The following is a 22,256-nucleotide window of genomic DNA, read 5'->3' on the forward strand; positions in this document are numbered from 1 at the left end:
AACTCATTCTGCTGCATGGAGCGCGTACACAACACCTGCCAAAGCAACTCGCCGAGCTCATAACTAACATTCTACAAGCCAGTTAATATGTAATATGCAGACTCCAACAACATAGCTGATGGTGACAGGATGTGGTAAAGTTCTTTATTATGCTCACTAAACTGCAGTATGAAATTAAAAATTAGTGCAAACTCTGCTCTGAACTTTTAGGTGTGAAAACCCTTAGTCATTTGTTTGTTTATCGAAAGAATGACTGCCTTTTTTGTGTACATTTCAAGTCACATGTGATCTACTGTGGCTTTCTGTTGGATCAATATGGCATTTATTTACGAACCACTGTTAAATGATGTGTTAATATTTTTTACTAATACTGTGTGTGAATATTTTTCACAACAACCAGTCACATACTATAATACCGATCTTTAAAGCACATGATACTATGTGTGTGTGTGTGTGTGTGTGTGTTTGTGTGTTTGTGAGTGAGTGATTGAAAGAGAAAGAGAGAAAGCACTTGTGCTCTGTTGCAGCAGCTGGGGGACAGAGTGTTCAGTAATTATTCCAGTTACTAAAGGAAGAAAGAACTGGTATGGGGACAAAGGAAAACATGGAAAACAAAGACAGGCTTAGCAAGAGAAACAGAAAAGGTTATGTAAAATGCTATTTGAAGTACCTGAAACACAAATAGGTAAGAGAAACATAGAGATACAGAATATGCTGCTTATCTTTGTCTTATTATTAAACGTCTGTAAACCTACTTTCTGACATCTGTTGTATTACATAACACTAATGTTTTTAAATCACATTAAAGTGTACCAAAAAAAACGTACAATGTGGATTTGTTAACACTTTTTCAAAAGTGGAGGCATCATGTTGTGATGATGCTTTGTTAAGATCTGATGATAAATAGTGCATTTTAACTGGCTTTAAAGTTTCTACAGAGATTAGCTTGTATGAAAATAATGAGCTTGTAAGTTTAAACAGTTTCAATTAATTTAGAAATTCTGTTTGTTTTATTGTAAATCAATTAATGAAGCTACACTTAGTACACATAGTAACTATCTAGAGACCTAAGAACGCTTTTTAAGAACACTGTTTTACACTTAACAGCAGCCAATTACACACAGCATACTCTCATTTGAAAATTACTGTCTACCTCAAGGACTGCATTGACCACTAGGGTGTTTATTCAGGGCACAGTGTTAATTCATCTGGGCATTCACTCATTTCCACACATGCTAACCACCAAGCCACCTTGTCGTTTATATGAACAGGACAGGTGTAGTATATTGCTTGCCAGCTGTTCACCTTTTTGGCTACTTTTTCTTGTAGTTGTCCTGTTCAAAAAACCAAAATGTAGATTTATACAAAGAGTCCTTTAAGCTCTCAGGTTGACCTACCATCTCTTAAGATGTATCTATGTAAGACAAATATCTCGATTTTCTTCTCTCCTGGAACAAAGTGGTTAAACGATTCACCTGCAGTCTTCGAATGCTGCTTACCATGAAGATCATTACTATCACTTAATTATTTAATAATACAGTGTATTGTATCCCTTTAAATGCCATCAGATTCCCAGTTCCAGATTCATCAGATTAGATCTACAAGACCATGTTTACACTTGGTCACTTCATCTATATTAAGTATCAGGATTTTTCGGGATAATGTAAGTGTAAACACATTTAAAAGAGATACAAATCCAAGCACCCAATCTATTTCAGGAGGTGGTCTGAGATGCATTTAAGCCCCATGTTACAGCAGTATAAATGCATCCGTCTTTTCAAATCACATTAAAAGACCAAAAGTTCTCTCAGTAAAATTAATTCTCCACCACATGCAGAACTTTATTGCTGAGTACGTAATTGCTCACCTAGAAATATATTTGCTGTTAACTATGCATTTGGTTTGCATGATTGCTGCCCCATGTAGTCTGCATCTGTATCTAAGTTCTAAGAAATTATCGCAAAGCATACGTGAGTGACAGTGCATACAAAAACACTAGGTGCAGAACAGGATCAAAGCAGATCAACATGACAGAATGTTTTAAAGATTGGCTACCTATATCTGTATGTGTCCTTGCCGGTGTGGCAAGTGGAAGTCTTTATTCAAAGCCTCCGAAAACACATTTAGCGCACAAACAAGTATGTGAACAGTTATGTTCATGAAGCAGCAGGTTGTATAAGCCAATGCATGGTTAAATAAATAAAGAGCAAATATTTCTCTAGCCTGTATATTTTGTCAGCATGCACTACCAATGTTTGAAGAATTTGCCAGCAAGAAGAATTTGGCGTGTAGGAGTTGCCACATCCTACACAGCAATCTGATTTCAGTCTGACTAATTGGAGACATATTTGACTACAAGTTGAAAATGCATTTACTCGTTACTTGTGAACAGATGTAAACAGGGTAAATAGTGTAAATAGGTGTAAATAGGCTTTGACTATTAGTGTTGTGTCAATTGTGTCAAACTAGAAGCTGCATCATACCACCATGGCACAGCCTAGACAAGGCTGTCCCTTAAAACTCAGCATCCCAGAATGAAGGGGATTTGTTAAGAAAGCAACCAACAATGGCTTTGAATCAGCCTACAGAGTTCAGTAGCTGAGACTGGAGGGAAGATACACCCGACAACAATACAGTATCAAGAGCCAGTATATGGTGCAGGGAAGAATATATGCAATTTGTCAGAAAGGTTTGTGGTCAAATTTGAGCAAAATTAGGTGTTCTGGCCAAAGTTTGTCTCTCAAGATGAAGTGCTTTTAGTTTTTGAAATCGACAACATATAACACTAGCAGTAAGAAGCCACACAGAGCTAAAGCAACTTTCAACATATGAATCCGTACAGCTCTCAGGATCTGATTATCTTCCTATCGCCAATAATGATTACAAAGCTGATTGAGAGATCCATCTCTATTACAAACACTGCACAATTATCAACAAGATTCTTCCCAAAAGTTAATGAGGCATGAGGGTGGTAGTACCATGCTGTGATGATGCCTTTTAAAAACTATGAAATAATTCTTACTGGGATTTTAGTGGGGAACTCACTTGTGGCTCCAGTGAACACTGTCTTTTTCAATTTTCTTTTCTTCATTCTCCATCCCCTGTTTCCGCTCAAAAACCCTCCCTGACAGCTCTCCAGCAGACATCTCTGCCAGAACTATGCATGCCACCCGTTGCCTCCACTCATCTGTGTGTGCATGAGTATGTACGCCTGTGTGTGGTGGATGTGTGTGTGTGTGTGTGCGTGTGTGTGTGTGTGTGTGTGTGTGTGTATACATGTGAGTTTGGTGACATTTTGCTGTCTATGGCTTCTTGTCTGCTCTAATCCTGCCTCACCATGAGCTCATTAGGGCGAGACAGCACACACTCACATACAACCTCACAAACACACACACACACACACACACTATACATACAAATGCCATCCCTCTACATATGCACACACTACTGTGAAAAATTTTAAATCGCTTTCCATGTTTCTAAAATGTCTTGGTTTTCAGTTTTTATTCATTATTATCATGTGTATGGATAATAAGACTTTTATTAAGCATGTTTATGAGCTATTATAAATTGTTTTTGATGTATAAATAGTGAGTAAGTGTCTTATATTGGGGTGAAAAGGGTCCACTAATGTACTGATGGTTACACGCTTATAGACCACCCTGGACTATATATTTTGCTTTCCTTTCATGATGTTTAGTTACTTACGTGTGGGCATTGAGAAGATGCATAAGCTTTTAGTCTCACTTCTCCAAGTTTAATGTTAGCTTTGTCCTGTACCAAGCTTGAGAAACTCATTCACTGACATTAATCACAAGACTTGAACCACATAGCCTCTCATACTTGTTTGGAGTTGACAAACTGCCTGTCTTACAAAACTATCACTATAAAACTATAACTAAAGCCTATCACAGCTTTAGAGCTTAAAGGTTTTTGCTAGTGGGCTTGGAGTATATAATATTTAGATAAGTGTACATATAATAAGTCAAGATTGTTGGGTATATATTTTTTATTTAAACTGGCCTGTTTTAAAGCTTTGTTTTGATTATGCAATTATTCTATTTATTTATTTATTTTTGAATGCAGAGACAACAGTGTTGGAAGTTTATAGTTATCATTTTTGTTTCAAGATAAATGATTCAATGATATGTTGATGCATTCAGATTTTGGATTAAGAGGCATTCTGGATAGTTATTAATTTATCAGGAATTTGAGTCTGGATATTATCTGACTATATCTTCATAGTTAATGTTACATAGACCTTTAGTATTTTCCACACTGTATATTGCTTCACATTCAACCATGTGAAAATTCTCTTTGTTTCTTGGTGGGAACCAGAAAATAAATACAGAAAGAAGATCCTGTGTTCATATTAGTGCTACTAGTACTAGCATACTAGGACTGCCTAATTAGTTTCACATGAAGCAACAGCAGAGATTATCTTTGTCTGCACCTGAATGCAATTACTGTACTTACACTGTCCAAATTATGACATGGGTGAAAATAAATGCCTCATTTAAGCAGATGTCAAAAAGCTCTTATCTGAAACCAGGCTGGTTTTGAATTATTGATAGCAGAGAGTAGAGTTTGTATATGTATGTCTGTGTGCCTGTTTTTGTCAGCCTGTGCATTGGTTGGGTGAGCATGTGTTTAAGTATGAATATATAAAGTATTTCAGACTCACCCTGTAAGCACCACTACGAAGTCCATCATGTTCCAGCCGTTGCGGAGGTAGGAGCCCTTGTGAAAAGCAAAGCCCAGAGCCAAGATCTTAATTCCAGACTCAAAGCAAAAAATGCCGATAAAATAGGGTTCTGTGTCATCCTGTGAGGGAGAAGAACAGAGGGAGGCAGAGAATGAACGAGAGAGAGATTGACCATAATTTAACATTTTAAAGTAAGTCATAATCCACTTATTAACTGTCAGTAAGTACTATAAAAATAATAAATACTATATTTTTGTGAGTTTCCATAAAACAATGCAGAAGTGATATTGATACATACTGTACTGTCACATATTTTTCACATATTTTACACGCTTGACCTTTAATCTTAATAAATTAGGCATTAATTTTAGTAAAGCTTATCTTCTGAACTTTACAATCTGTGATTAATTTGAAGCCATTGTAAGATTAATTAAATATCTAAGAACATATTTTATTAAGTTCTAAAATTTAGATTTATTTATATTTTTTTTATGTGAAAGCAAATTTATGAAGAATAAAAATGTATTATGATTTTAACTTTTTCAAAGCTGTCTTTTTCTTGGTGTGCTTTTTTAATGTTTTTTTTTATATTTGTTTGGGGCAATTATAAAAAGGTGTTTTTCACCTCCACCAAAACTTTAAGATTAAACAAAAAAAATTGCAAATACACACTTAAAAAAAACCCACTCATCTGTATGGTGATGCAATAGCACCTCTGTTATTTCTGCACTTGATCTAGTTTATTTATTGTGGTATACATCGGTTGGATTGCATTTTAATGCAGAAAATGCTGCATTTCAAAGTGATCATTAATTAACATACTTCAGATTTAGGTAAAGTTCAGTTCAACACCTTTTTCAAGAAGTGCCTCAAAATATCCTTTACCCAAAAGCTAAGCACAATGTCAATTTCCTTACCTAGAAGTCTTTACTTGAACCAGTTAATATAGAGAATGGACTGACAACAGTAATTGCAAGGGTTAAAAAGCACCTCCAAAAGAGAAACCAGGAAACCATGCAGTAGGAAGTAAAAAGTGTAAATCAAGCTCGATCTGATTCAAATTTCTATAAGACTTGTCATTTACGACCCCAAATAATAGACTCAAGCTTTGTCTTGTGGGACTTAATAGATGAATGAAATGCTGACAGAGAGATGTGACAGAGTTAGCCAACAATGGAGGAAATTGCACATATCAGCACATACACACACACACACTCATATACGGGACTCACCAGGCGCTCGGACATGGGCGTCTTGTCCCCGTCTGGCAGATGCTGCTCCAGTGCAAGGACGATGCAGTTTGCGATAATGGTGGCCAGGATCATGTACTCGAACGGAGTAAGGGTCAAGAGTTAAGGAACAAGACAGACAGCAACAGAGCAACACATCAACATATTCATTAGCTAGGTTCATCAAAAAAATATGCAGTAGTCATTTTTAACTTTAACTTTAGCTTTTTAAAGTTAGGTAAATTCTGGGCTTTATTAATCCCACTGTGTAAGATCATGTTCTGTCCCCTTGAAAAAAACTACTACCCCATTCACTAATCAAATATGCAGTGCCAGTTGTCAGTTTCCCGTTAGGCTAAATATGACTTTGGACATAATTATTTTAGAAAGCTGGTCAATCCTCAGAGAAATTGGTACAAATAAGCACATATGATAGCAGAGCTTTGCCAATGAAGACACTGAGAACCACTTGAGAACTTTCTGTTTGTGATCCTGAACCCTGGTCATTGCCCCTATAGTGCAATTGACCAAACTAACTTACTCAGAAATCAGCTTATAGTTGATAAAAGAGGGTGTATTACAGCAGCAAAGTTGGCATCCAGAACCCTCCAGAATTACGATCCATAAACTGCATGTAATAAAAACTGAATTTGGAAAAAATATTGATATATCAAAGTACTGTGCCATTTCTTAAAAACACACACTTTACTAAGAACACTGTGAAATGTACAGTAACAGATCTGTTTTTAACTATCGGTATCACAAAAATACCCTGAAATATAGTAATATTATTATAGGCACATTTTGCTATCTGTAAGAAAAGGAATATTCGCACTGTTCTTATTAGCCATTAAAAATCTACTTGAGACAGATTTTATCTGTCCAATATCATTTATTTTACTTCAATCCTGGATATATGGAGTACATTATTAGTATTATGACATGTTGGATTGACTTATGTTACAATATGGTAATATTCTTAGCTAACTAAGGTAAGGTAAATAAGATAAGTAAGCTAAGCTAAGTAAACAAACCTGTGATAAAAAACTTCCTTTTAAAGTTAAACGAGCGCTGGATGTTAAACTACACAGATTATTTGGGTTAGTAAAGCGCTTTTGTTTATCTACAGTAAGATTAAGATTCCTGAGTTTCCTGAAAGGCTGGAGCATTAGCATTAGCAGCTAACTGGTCCAGCAGTGCTAGTCGGGTTGAGCAGGAGGCTACAGACCGATAATACTCACCTCTGAATGGGGAAATAGCAAGCGTGGTTAGCGGCTAATTCTAATGCTACTCCAGCAATACTAGCCGGGGTTAGGAGCACGCTACAGGCCGATAATACCCCCCTCTGAACAGAGAAATAGCGAGCAGTTAGCAGTTAATGCTAATGCTGCTCCAGTAGTACTAACCGGGGTTAGGAGCAGGCTACAGTCCAATATACTCCCCTTTAGCGGTTAGCTGCTAATGCTAATGTTACTCCAGCCTGGAGAGAACTAAACTGAAACCCCTGAATAACACTGTAATTTGGCAGAGTGGCTTTACTGCTCCTTACAACCTGACTGGTAAAATTGATACATAAGGTGCACTGGATTAAAAGGGGCACTGTCATTTTTTGGGAAAATTAAAGTATTTTAAGTGTGCTTTATAGCATAAACATACAGTAATCTGACAAGAGACAACTGAGTGATGAGCTTTACCAAATGTAACATTAGCTAACCTAACTAAAGCTAACCTAGCTATAAGCTAGTGCACAAACACCGGTAGCATTAGCTAGCTATCTTTAAATATAACGTCACTCAGGCACACAAAGGAATATTTATTCAGTAATGTTAGTACTACAACAAGCTAATAATGTTATAGACTAAATGACACCTGACAATATATTTATCAAAATTTTGTCTACAAATTGTTTATTTATGTATTAATATACTTAACGTTACTAGCTAAGTAGCTTATATGCTCCTCTCCAATGTTTCTTTCTCCCAGTGAGGTAATTAGCTAGCTAACTAGCCTTAGCATTGTAGCAGCGCAGCAGGCAGCTAATAAAGACCAAGTAGAAGTTTATTAAAAGTCCCTACTCAAATAAACTGAACAAAATAAAGCTTCCAACACTACTTTTCACACTTGTCATCAGTAACAACAGCTTTACAGTCACAGACTGACTGAAAGAAATTAAAAGAAGTTAGCTAAAAAGGCTTGAGGTTAGCATGCTGGGGTAACTGACCACCAGGGATGCCAGGTCCAGCAAAAATATTCAGCCTAGAGTCTGTCAAAATCCAGAAGAAATCAGGATATAAATGGTTAAAGACATACTATCACAACTTTTAAGCATACTACACTTTTTTAAAATAAGAATTTTCTTCACAAATCTTTACACCCGAGGTCATGACATTGTTGATTTTCACAGCAACATTTGAAGTGGAAAACTGTGAAAAAACTACCACCATAAAACTCTGACCTCCACACAGCTGCTACTGTATATGCAAACAGTGTCTCAGTGAAGCGGCTAATGCTGTCGATATGCATACAGCCTACTCACCCTCGAGAGCATGTTTACAGTGAGCCAAAGATGCATGTCAGTTTAAATCACACACAGATCCAGGCCTGTGCTAGGTCGAACTACACACACACACACACACACACATTGCATCACTGGCGATCAGATCCATGTTAACCGCTCAAGGAGCATGTGGCTAATGATGAGCCATTTAAAGCTAAGAGAAACTGTCTGACTCATGTTGTTTCACACACACACACACACACACACACACACACATACATACACACACTGTGCAGACAGTGCCCTACAGCACAAACGCACACATTACTTCAGCTTGGATACATGTTTACCATGCTTCAAGCTCTACCAGCCAGGCTGTGTGTGTGTGTGTGTGTGTGTGTGTTTGAGGCCTGCTCAACTAGTGCTAAGGTCAGGACATAAGATGGGAAATGTTAGTACTCAAATGTTCTTTGACCCCAGATGAACCATTATTTATAATTTAGCCATTCAATTTTTTAATCCCATTTTAATCCCATACAGTGGCACGCAGAAGTTTTGGCCTCCGCTGTGTTTGGTAGCCACCAATAAACTTCTGATTGAATTCTGGTCAAATATTTGATCGGTCTTTTTTGCAGAATTGGTGTTTAATTAAATTTAAAATTTTAAAATTCCACTTTCAGAGTGAAAAACAGAGTATGATGCTCCCACCACCATGCGTAACAGGTGGAAATGTTCTTGGATTTTAGTAAACTAATACTTTTCCAAAAATGTAAAGAGATTATTAAATTGCTATAGCATTCATGTCCATAATGAGTGTACTTAAAGCTGTGTAATTTATTGATATTTTATCATAACATGAAACATTTTCTTACCATATTGACAACATAATTTAAAAGATATAACAATGATATCATCAGTGCTTAAAGAACAGTGACTGTCTATTACATTTAGTAAAAAATGCTGTTTAATTGGATGATATGCAGCAAAAATGAAACAAACACTGCTGACCATGATAAATACGCAAAAATATTGTGTATATTCAATATTCATTCATTTATATAGTATGTCAGTGTATAGACATATATCAAGGGCAGAAGCTTTACTGTTTATATCTATATCAGAATTACATTGTATCGACCGAAATTAAGAAATATTGTGTGGTATAAATTTTAGCTATATCATCCAGTTCTAGGTGTACTATATAAAAACTGCCACCCACAACAGTAAGTTAGTGTGTGTAGCACGTCTCATGACTTTTACCATGAAAGATAAAGAAAGCTAAAGTGACCCACAGGATATGCACATGGGGCACCCTGCATTGATTGTGGATGTAATTTTTTGCCAGAGTCGCTTTCCAGTTTGCATGGACATTGGTCTTAATCTTTACCACCCACTGTACTGCATACAGTGCATGGTCAGGCCTTCTATGACATATTTCGAGTACACACATGCCATTGTGGATTAAGGCATATAAATAACTTGGGAAATGTTCTTAATGAACAGTATACTTTATATATATATATATATATATATCCCTATATGACAGAGTATGTACGACCCCATGTACTTTTCCTAATAAAAATAAAGGCCTGTTACCAGTGATGTCAGTAACGCGTTACTTAGTAACTTATTTAAGTCACTGTGCGTTACTCTCTCTCTCTCTCTCTCTCTCTCCACCTCATCTCCTCCACACACACACACACACACCGCTCCCTTACCCATTCCCCCTCCGCTCTTCCCCAATCACACGTGTCTCGCTTTCTCCCCTGTCTCTCTCTCTCGCGCTCGGCGTGTCTTTAGTTTCCGCCCATTTTCGTTTTTCGCCAGTTCTCAGGCTCCCTATCTCTTTATTAAGGCGTTTTTTTGCGGACGCGTCCCAATTCACTAGCCAGGGCAGCGTTCTGCCACAAATTTGATTGGCAGAGGAGAGCGTTTGAAGATTTTACACCACACGTGATTGGAAGTTCACTGTGGCGCAGAGCGCACATACCGTAAAGACAAGAAAAGTTCCGGTGCTTTAAATGAACACTGTCAGAATTAAATCCTTCTCAGTAGTTGGGTCCGGTATGGGTCCGTATTGGACAACGTCTGGGTCCGGACCCGGACCGCAGTCTGCAAATATGTGATCCCTGGTCTAGACCATATACACAGTTCTGTTTTATAAAACCACTCCTTGCTGCCCTGCAGAGAACAACAAGTTCAGTGTTCAGTTTTACAGTGTTAAATATGTCAGGTCAAGAAAGACTTTCTTTATTTTATATATTTTTTATAAAAACAAGTATTTATGTTTAGTAAAATCAAGAAAGACCATATTTTATTTTTTAAATATGTTAAGTTATTTTTTTTATTTTTATTTTTTAAAAATATTTTTTTAGGAAATAATAGAGATACATTGTTGCTGTTAAAAATGCATTTTCCAATAAAGGGAGTATTGGCAAAACTGGTTATAATGTTTATGTTAAGGCGGCGGGAGGTGGTGTCTGCAGCTGCTTAAAGTAACTAATAAAGTAACTTGTAAAGTAACTTAGTTACTTTTAAAATCAAGTAATCCATAAAGTAACTAAGTTACTTTTTAAAGGAGTAATCAGTAATCGGATTACTTTTTCAAAGGAACTATACCATCACTGCCTGTTACCTATTTTTAACAGTGTATCATACTGAAGGCCATGGAAATGACACACCAAGCCATCAATACACTCTAGTATGACCGGAAGCTTGGCTCAGCTCAGTTTTTTTTACTCCCAGAAGTGCCTGGCAGGATGGAAAGATGAAAGAACGAGGGAGAGCTTTTCTCTGGTGGGATGAATGAAAGTCCGGTCTATCCATGCTGGCTGCCAGTGTGTGATATGGCCGTGGTGTGATGTGACCGCCATGAGGAGCTTTTGAAAGGACCCCTTTCTCTGCTGATGTGAAAGGTGTGTGCTTAAAGAGTGCATGAATATAAGAGCACTGCTGTGATCTGCCGAAAGCCTTCAATTATAAATCTCCCTCATCTCCACATTACAAACAATGCACACACACACACACACAACACACATACACTTAAAAACGTCTTTTTCTAACATGGAAATAATATATGGAGGAGCCTGAACTAAAGGTGTCATATTCACAATGCATAGTATGTGACCACCAGTGCAGCACAGTGCTTCTGTAATGATTTGCATCATCTCTCTGGGGGTACAATATCTCATTTAATTAGTATCAGTACTTTACTTTAAAAATCACATTTTGTCATACTTAATAACTCAAAATGCCTCACACCAGCATAAAATATTAATATATTGTGAAAAAACACTCAAAAATAAGTGCTCCTTCAAAGTTTCTTTAAAGTAAATTTTTGTTGCAATCGAGTGAATCAAAACACTAAACAATGACTCGGTTCTCTTCTTGAACATTGGTTCCAAACCGTAGCGTACGTAATGCAGGACTGATGATGTCACTGACTTTTTTTCTGTTTTTCAGGGATTTTCTGGTAATGAACAGCTCACCACGTACAGTAAAGCCTGTACAGTCAAAGCATGAAATGAGCAGGTGACTGTCTGTTTGGCTGTAAACAGTCTGTGAGTTAAAATAGTTCCATTGCTGCTGTTTGTAGCTGCGCTGTTTGGCTTGTAAGCACTACATTGTTGCTAGGTTACCTGTATGTGACGGAGTAATACATGGAAAACTTTGGTTACAGTGCATTACCGGCTGATAACAGCACTCATAGAATGCGTCTCAGCATTGCCTTTAATTTCTGATGTTTTAGGTTTTCGCAGCATCGTATTGAAAGTGATAATTTGGGTATTGTGACACTACTAGTGAATATGATCTAATCATCTCTCAAGATCAGCTAATTAGAGAAATATTGTCTGATCACATATTTTGGCCTTAAAACCTCCACCTGTATTGATACATAGCCAATTGATTGTTCTATTTCTCTAAGAGATATTGGTAAATGTGTTTCTTTAAATCTATAATTTTATGCTGTTTAAAGATCACTTCATATTCTTCTATTCACAGTATTAGTATTATGTCGCTGAACTGTTCATTGTACACAAGTGGTCATCACAGGTATGAGATCTCAAAATCTTATTCACAGCAAGAAAAGAATAGATAACCTTGTATAGCGTCCACTCTGCATCAAATATCATCAAACATCTAGAGGGCCTCGGGCCCCTTCAGAATAACAAATACATGCGCACAAACGCTGCACTCCTAGCAGCCAGTTACTGAAGAACAGACACCGGAACGAGAAAGCACAGAAAAGAGGAGTGAGGGACGAATGACAGTAGAAAAGAATGACATGAGGAGAGAGAGTGCTTGACTAATGTATTCTGACTGTGTTCTGATGACTAACCCTCATAACACTCGCTCTCTTGCTGGCTCTCTCTTTGTCTCTCCCCTTTTCTCTCTGTCTCTGTCTCTCTCTCTTTCCCACGTCGTCTTTTGCTCTCTCTCCAAGCGCTCTGCCAGCTCTCTTGCCTTTCTCCATCTCTCCTCACCATCCCTCGCTCCAGCTCTCTCGCTCAACCTGCACATCAATCATCTATCGCCATGGGCTTCGGCTCCGTTAGGCTGAATACAGTCTGCACCGTCAGCAAGAAACACACACTCATACACACACACTTATACCTACATACGCATGCGCTTTTAGAGGAACAAAGGCAAGTGAGAGAAGATAATGGGAAAAGGAGCAAAAACCCACAAATATTGAAGACTATATTGTATGGAGCCACAACATTAATACAGCTCTGTCCCATTAAGGCAAGGAACACTACAAGAGCACTAAAGGTGTCCTATAGTGTCAAGTTGGTGTGTACAATATGGACAAAAATACAATTTAAGCTCCATCTAATCCATCTAATACAATTTGTACTCCATCTAATCTCAGTGTCTAAGGCCTGTCATCAAATGTCAGCAAGTAATCCAGCTCAGTAAATCTGATATCCTCATGGCTAACCTCCTCCCACTGGAACCCTGCCGTGGCCGGCTGCTATGTCTTTTCACATCGTGGCATTAACCCAACTTGCCCTTTGTGTTTTTATTGTAGAAAACATTAGCTTTGTAACTCAGGATTAGGGTAATATACAGACACGTTACACATATCAAAGCAAACAGCAAGATTTACTCAATTTAACAAGCTTCCTTGGCCTAGTTAAAAAAAAAAACAGTTAGCACTGCAGATAACCTGCTCCAAACCTGTCAATACCAGCTGCCATGACTGTTAACACTGTGGCTTCAACTTTGCCAAGCCTAGCTGTTAGCCTCAAGGAAAACCTGCTTCATAATTTAATAGCTTCATTAAGCTATTCAGAATTTGGGTAACCTAGAGTCAAAAAGCACTGCAACAAACCTGCTCTAACCCTGCAGTGGCCAGCTGCTGTGTCTGTTATCATGGCAGCTAATTTAATATTCTAGGCGTCATACCTGAGGCATAAGGTTAGAGGAAACTACAGACACATATCATAGCAAACAGCAGGACCTAAACTATCTTACCAACGTGATGACACTGGTTAGCATGATGTCATTTTCAGCAAGTAATCTAGCTTAGGAAAATGGCTAGAAATGTAATTTAAATAGCATAGCAGCTATCCATTAAAAGTGAACTGTCCATACATTCTCCAGTCTCTCCCTTCCTATAAACATGAACCTTTTGGTACAATGCCTAATGCCAGGCATGGTTTAGAAGGGAAACCAGAATTGAGCTGTGGAGCAGTGAAACTTTGTTTCCTCAAATGACACTTTGGAAAGAGCTACTTGGGTGTAAGATGTAAGATGAGTTGGGGATAAGGTGGGATTGTGATCGTCAAATACCCTGACCTCATTAGCGATTCTGTGACAAAGAGCAATTAAACCGTAACTGAAATACTTTAGATCCTATTAGAAAATATTTTTACTGCACAAAGGAGACAGATAAACCAACAAAAGTAGGACAAACTTTTTAATTACAGTGATTTTGGAAAAAGAAACGATAAAGAGTAGTTGTCCCAAAAGCATTCACACATATAAATATATTCCTTCAATTACATTAACTCTTTATTCTTATTTAAACTTATTTAAAGAAAATATTACTTCAGATGTAGCACACATGTATAACAATCCCTTTGTTTATATATAGCTAATTGGTAAGTGGTAAATTAGCTCTTTTTTGCTGAGCTATCAGGTTCAGTGTGGGATGCAACGCTTTGTGCGTAAATCAGTCGGCGCGTAATTAGCAGCAGACGGACGAGCTGACCTGAGAGGCTTTTGTGCTGGAATGTAAATATGTATCGATTTCCTCATCTTGCTTTAAGGTCCCAGGCTGTTTGCTTTTCTAATACTATCCGCACCATTCTGGAGCAGCGGCTGCATTATTAATGAACTCCAGATAGAGCCCACTTTTACCCCACCCCCCCCCTCCTCCTTTCCACTTCCTCTAAACGAACGCCTCCACTCTGAAACTCCATTACACTCTGGATCTCCCCTCACTCTTCTGCTGTTCATTCCATCTTCTGATAGGATTAACTCTGAAGGATATTTAGGTTGGGGTGCGATGAAGTAGTGGTGGGTGTGACAGAAGGACGCAGTAGGTTAATTTGATTGTCAGAATGGTGTCTTAATATTTTACTGTACTTATCTGTCATATTTCATATGAATAACTTAATATATTTGGCTCTCCACAGTTTGGAACATACTCAAAAAATGCCCTTTAAAGGGGACATATTATACCCATTTTTAGTAAGAATAGGTCTATAAACTATACAAAACATGTTAATGAAGTTCCTTACACAAAATCACTCTTACACATACCACATGTTAGTGTTAGCTTGTGTTAAATGGCAAAGCATGAACAAGCTAGTCCATGCTTAGATGTGATATAAATACAAAACACTTTATTTGAAAGTACTCTCCCTCATCTCCTGACTTGTATTGGACCTACCCTGACTTGTCACAGATCCCTCCCTCAAATGATCTGCTGGCTAATCACAACCAAAATGATCGAAATGGCATTTCTTTAACTGATCTCCCTCTCTCTCCCGTCCTCTTATCTTTTTCAAACTGATTTTTTACATTTTCCCATCTTATTTCATAGAGAGTCTTTACTTCAATTTCTTTGCACAGGAGCATTCAGACAAAAACATTTGCAGCATACATTTAATGAATCAAACCTGATAAAAGTTTTTACCCAACAAACTTATATTTGAGAACAAAGCCACAAATCAGTGACGATTAGAAACCGCCTAATATCATCTGTTTAGGTACCTCTAAGACCATTCTCTCTACTTTGTGTCTGATCAGTAAGCTAAATTTTAGACTTTACTTTAATCTAAGAAACTGTATGCTCTGTGTATGTTGTATGCTGACTACTTGAATAGTCAGACAATGGTACAGATACAGGGGTTGGACAATGAAACTGAAACACCTAATTTTAGATGACAATAATTTATTGTGGTGACGGACAGTTCTGGTGGAAACAGGAGAGTTGAGGTGCACATTGAATTCTGCCGTGATTTGAGCAGCCGGGTTTTATGTTTTTTGGATACAATCCGAGTTAGCACCCGAACATCCCTTTCAGACAGCTTCCTCTTCCGTCCACAGTTAATCCTGTTGGATGTGGTTGGTCCTCCTTGATGGTATGCTGACATTACTCTGGACACCGTGGCTCTTGATACATCACAAAGACTTGCTGTTTTGGTCACAGATGCTCCAGCAAGACGTGCACCAACAACTTGTCCTCTTTTGAACTCTGGTATGTCACCCATAATGTTGTGTGCATTGCAATATTTTGAGCAAAACTGCGCTCTTACCCTGCTAATTTGACCTTCACACTCTGCTCTTACTGGTGCAATGTGCAATTAATGAAGATTGGCTACCAGGCTGCTCCAATTTAGCCATGAAACCTCCCGCATTAAATGACAGGTGTTTCAGTTTCATTGTCCAACCCCTGTATATCTATAATAAGGTAATAAAGAGCCTGTAAATGCACAGATTCATTGAATACTCTGTTTAAAATTGTGCATTGTATTCAATACTGTAGGTTGTGTACATGAGTTAATATAATTTCCATGACTTTATCTCCAACCATTGATTACTCCTGATCCATCTCATTTCTGCATCCATTTAAATACTTTTGTTAGATTTAGGAAGGAGGTGTAACCTGCAGAACAGTAGCTCTACAGGAAAAGGGTTGGTGACCCCTGTTTTAAATTATACTCTCCAAAATCTATAAATGGTGCAGTAATTTGTGGCACTACAATTCTGCTTCTTAACAAACATTTGTTTTAAATTAGAACAGCTTTATAAGTTATACACAGTACCAGTTGGACAAACCTTTAGTGGTTTTTCATTATTTTAAAACATTCTACATAGTAGATTAATACTAAAGTCATCCAAACTATGTAGTAAACATATATATTTATTTTAAAAAGGTTTTAATCATGCAGAATATGTTTTAGATTTTTCAAAGTAGCACTTCCTGCTTAGATGAGAGTTTTGCTTTATGAGGTAGAGTCACCTGGAATGGCTTTCAGTTAACAGCTGTCCCTTGATAAGAGTTGATTACTTAAATTTTTCATGTGTTTGAGGGCATCCGTTGTAAAGTAGTGAAGAGGTAGAGTTGGTATACAGTGTATAGCTCTATTTGAGTAATGTTCTAATCTAGATTAAGGTCAAAAACTACTTACCTAAATAACTAAATAAAAAAATACTTTAAGAAATAAAGGTCAGACAATCTAAAAAAAGGAAACAATGAAGAACTTCTATGAAAGTATCCTGAAACGTTTTGATGTAAGTGGCTCTCATCAGCACCACCCTAGGAAAGAAAGACTATTGTTATTTGTATTTTAACTAATTAAATCTTAAAGACTAAAATCTATAGAATCATCTTTGAAATCTGTCTGAAATGCATCCAGATCGTCATTTGTTCTACACACAACTGAATGTGGTTTAGGACACGTAAGACCTATTTTAGTCTATAAACACTGAAATACACTTCTCTGCAGAGCTGAATGGAGAGGCAGGAATCCTGAGTAAACACTCCAATTTTAGCTCAGATAACAACAACAACACAGTCCAGCTCAGGAGCACAGCGCCTCAAAATACATTCTCACAAATAAAGGGGTTTCAGATGGTTCTACGAGAGATAACTAAAAAGAACCGGTTTGATTTGGTTTCATAAAGAACCATGACTGTAACAGAGATCTGTGAGTGCCATTCCAGGTGTTGTGCCAAATTACGCCTCCTTGACAGAATTTGTCAAGCAACAAAACAAGTGTAACAGATTGCTTTCACTTTTCTTTTATTTATGTTTATAAATAATGGTTTATCTACAGTTACAGTAGATACAGGGACCACCAGCTTAAACGTTTTGCACCCATATTGCTGTGTAAGGCGTTGGAAAAGAAGTTGGATTTTGGCACAATATGTTCTATTTTTTTTTTATTGTTAACAGGGTGATAATGGAATGCCTCAGCTTCCTGTAATTGGTGCAAAATCCAAACTGTCTAAAGGTCAGTTTGACCAGTCTTGCCTCATTGTATCTCATTTAGGGGAATGAGGTTTCAGCCACCTTCTGTAAAGCTCATCCAACCTTACAACAGAAGCTCTGAATGAGCACACTTGTGGGCGGGGCTTAAAAAGGGCAATTGGCTTGTCTGAGTCGGTGAACAGCTGGTGGCAGGTTTGGGGGTTTGGCCTAGGTTACAGTGTCTCTTACAGTGTCTCTTACTGTGTGTGTGTGTGTGTGTGTGTTTAAATGCAGGTAAAGGTTTGGCGGTGGTAACAGCAGCAGCAGGAACAGCAGCACGTGACTTCAGGAACACGAGCATGAAAAATCAATCCATCACACACTCTCCCCACACTCTATACACTAAAAATAACCTTCTCCCACGTCAGCATCTCACACACACACACACACACTCCACCCAGCCACCAGAGCTGAATAATTCACTACAAGAATGCAAGACAGACAGACAGAGAGAGAGAGAGAGAGAGAGAGAGAGAGAGAAAGAATACAGAGACACAAAGAGAGATGAAGAGATGAAATAAGAAAGATAGAGTGAGATAGAAAGATTAAGGGAGGAGAGAGAGATACAAAAGATTGGAAGAGACAGAGAAAAAGAAAAGACAAAGGAATCAACAGAAAGAGATTAAGAGAATGAAAAGAAAGGAGAAATAAGGCAAGGTAAGATACAAAGGATGGACAGTAAGAAAAAGAGAAATGCAACAAATGCACAGAAACATACTGACACCCTAAACCACCAGTACACAGCGGCATATGTCCTGAGCATTGACACTGTCACCAAACTGAGATCCACAATAACCAAGTACAGACTGAAGGTGTTTTCACATTTTTACATTCAAACGGAAAATGTTCAAAGGAACATTTCCACTGACCACCTCCAACACCTTCTAACACGCCAACTACAGCACAACCCAAATACACACACATAACATATTATACCCTCACATAATGTTACACTGAGATTATTAATTATAGGTAGATACTCTCACTGAACACTTTAATGCAACATTTTTGTAGAACAAAAAATTAAAAAAAACATCAACATAAGTGATGTTGCAGCAACAAGTGCTTTAAGAACATCCAGAAATGGTGACAGATTAAATGAAGAGCCAAAAAGAAAGAGAGAGAGGCAGATTATAGATAGATACAGAAGAGAGAGGAATAGAAAGGTGAGAGACAAACAAAGGAGAGAGTGAGAGACAGAAAGACATAGAGAAAATGACATAGAGAAAAAGTAATAGAGAGAGATGCAAAGTTATAACATAAAGGGAGAGGAAGATGGAAGGAAAATGTTACGTGCCAGTGAACTCACTACACACACTTTCTCACTCTCTCTCTCACACACACACACACACACACACACACACAAAGCCTGCCAAGATGTGTTGTTTTCACTGACAGCATCACTATCATATGCATAGCAGAGCTGATCCCAACACAACACAGCAGCCAGCAAGTGCTGTGGGTCCACTAAACACACTCACTCTCTGCAATGCTAGTGTGTGTGTGTGTGTGTGTGTGTGTGTGAGGGAGGCACAGGTATAGAGACTGCTGACGGGTGTGTTTTGTTGACTGGGTCTGCGGCAGCAGCTGAGCAGAGTGTGTGTGGCCACAACATTACACACCACTACACACTCATTTAGAGGCAGATATTAGCAGGTATAAAGGCACCATCCACACAGAGGGACGAGAGGAGCGAGAGAGTTGTGGGAATGAGTGCAGGACATGCTGGTTTGGACTCCAGAGGGAAGGGGAGGATGTGAGAAGAAGGGACAGCCTTTCACAAGCTATTAGACAGAAAAAGACATGGAGAAAGAGACAGACGGAGAAGAGGAACGAGAGACAGAGAGAGAGAGAGAGAGAGTGTGTGTGTGTGTGTGTAAAAGAGAGAGAAGCGAAAGGGTCTGCAAAAATTGAGAAAAAATCCATTCACTGTACAATCAACTGTACATTCCAAATGTATGTGGACACTCCTTCTAATACAACTACTTTAACCACTTAACAACTAACTATGTGCTAATTCAAATTATTATTCAGTAACTTTGCGTGGTCAGACACTTTTTGGTTGAGTAGCTGTGGTTCTTAAGCACTTCCATTGTACATAATAACACTGACCAAAGATCAAAGAAATATTCCCAAATGACTTGGAATAAAATCTTTTTACATTGACTTCCACTGGAAGTTAAGAAGGCTTCTTTTGAAAAGTTGCTGTTTGCAGAAATAAGGTTTTTGGGTAAGAGTGAAAAAATAGGTCAAAAAAACAGTTCAAAATCTTTGAAATGTTCCAAAACAATATAGCATTAATTTAAAAAACCTGTTTAGCCTGTTTACACCTGGTAACCTGGCCACTAAGGACTATATCTGGATAAGGCCAAGCTAAGATGCAGACCAAGATGCTGGAACTGCTATTCTACGATCAAATCTTGGAAAATGCTGCTCATCATCAGAGTCTGAGAGAGCCATGCTGTGGCTCGTCTCTTGGCTGATGTATCAGAGCTGAGTCACTGCACTTTCCTCTTATTGCACTGGCTACACAGTGTTAATGCATAAGCGGCAGTTGGAAAGAGCGAGTCTTCATAGCGGGTTTCATATATGTCGGAAAAGGAATGAGAAAGCCTTCACTCTCCTAGTTTTGGGAGCATTGCTAGTGACTGGGGTCTTTAAAATTGGGGATATTAAAGTATTTAAAAAAAATATGTAAGGCACATTTAAAACAGATACAAATCCTATCACTCAAATCACTTCAAAAGGTAAACAATGTGAATGAGTCTGCCTCTCAAACACACATTTAACAAACTAAACTACCCACAGTACAACCAAAGCCCATCTTAGTACAATCGAAACATCAGAAAATATTTTTTGGTCTCGTCCAGTATTTCAAACCTTCAAATATTTCAAGACTTGCCGGCATATTTACTGTATGCCAAAAAAGGACCAAGAGACACTGGCCACACTACTATAACTAACTGCTAATACTATAATACTATATGTTGATGTTGGCTATACTACTTTAAAATTAATTGATATTTATGTTGATTAGTTATAAAGTTATTAATTTTACCGGGTTTAAACTATACCGGGTGTCTAGTCTCTCTGCAATAATAAATGTGTAGGGTATTTTTAGACTGCATTAAGTAACTCTAGTAAAGGTGCCTACATCGAAGTAAGCAAATGTGTCGCCATGTTTCCCTTCTAATAGGACATCTGGAGGACACGCCCAAGTAAACAAAACTGCAATTCTCAAAAAAACATTTTGACTGGTAGAAATCATACATAAGGCACACTGGATTTTAAGAAAATTAAAGACAATTAAATGATATAAAAAATACGATATATCAGCATCGGCCGAGAATTGCCACATTGGTACATCCCTAGTAATAATCACCACACATCAAGCAAATTTGCATATTCCAGACCACACAGCAATCACATGTCAGTCTGACTATTCATAAGCACATTTGACTACCAAGTGTAAATGTGTGTGGCTAAAATCTGACCAGGATACAAACCAGAAACTAGTCACATTCCATAACCAGGTGTAAACAAGGTCTATTTTGCAGCTTTTTGTGTAAAAATGTACTGGGTTTTACATTTTTAAAAAGGAGAAGAGCAAAGAACTCAAATGAGAAACCACAACAATGCCAGAGCTCAGTTACAGCAGAACAGGCATAATGGAAAAAAAAAAACGTTCCGCTCTTTTCCCATCTGGATTGGTGAGGAGTTTGATTAACTTGCTCGCTGGTGTCACCCACATTTACAAATGTTCCACTCTGCTCCACAGTGCAGGGCTGAATTAGTGAAAGTGGGACTAAAGTAAAAGCTGGTGAGATTAATACAGAATAAATAAAGCATGTCAACATTTATACACATTAAAACCATGATTTAAGTACACAACCTGAATGGGGATGTTGGAAGTTGGGATGCTGTGTAAAACGCAAATAAATGTAAATTAAAAGAGAATGCAATGATTTACTAATCTCAGAGGTCCGTATTTTATAGGACACATATCAGATGTTGCATGTAAAAAAAAAAAAAAAAAAAATTCATGAAAAAGTAAAAAGTCATTAAAACTGTATTTTAAAATAAATCAGATACATTTTTGCCATTTCTAGACTGTATTCAGATTGATGTTTAATAGACTGGACAGCCAGAAACCATATGCAGGAAGATTTTTCAATGCGGATCTACTCTACATCACATTTGAAGGTAGTCTCAGTCTGGATGTGCCAAACACTCTGAACTCTGTCACTCACTACACAACAAACAACGACCATATCAAGTCCAGAGTCAGCTATGCTAACCAGAAAGAGCGGCAAACGTTAGTTTGTAAGACCCTGTTAT

The 22,256-nt window shown here is 37.8% G+C and overlaps 1 protein-coding gene across 20 annotated transcripts in view; it reads right to left on the reverse strand.

Annotated features, from left to right (window-relative positions):
• The window catches only part of cacna1aa (calcium channel, voltage-dependent, P/Q type, alpha 1A subunit, a), a 168,740-nt gene that overhangs the window by 126,913 nt on the left and 19,571 nt on the right, over positions 1–22,256 (reverse strand). For all 20 annotated transcript variants that reach the window (XM_049467678.1, XM_049467676.1, XM_049467677.1 and 17 more), the window contains exons 2-3: positions 5,938–6,043; positions 4,685–4,824 (exon numbers count right to left, since the gene is read on the reverse strand). In XM_049467678.1, the coding sequence (XP_049323635.1) occupies positions 4,685–4,824; positions 5,938–6,043 (246 nt within the window). The remainder of the gene's footprint in view (positions 1–4,684; positions 4,825–5,937; positions 6,044–22,256) is intronic.

Source organism: Astyanax mexicanus, chromosome 19 (genome assembly GCF_023375975.1).
Source record: "Astyanax mexicanus isolate ESR-SI-001 chromosome 19, AstMex3_surface, whole genome shotgun sequence".
NCBI lineage: Eukaryota > Metazoa > Chordata > Actinopteri > Characiformes > Acestrorhamphidae > Astyanax > Astyanax mexicanus.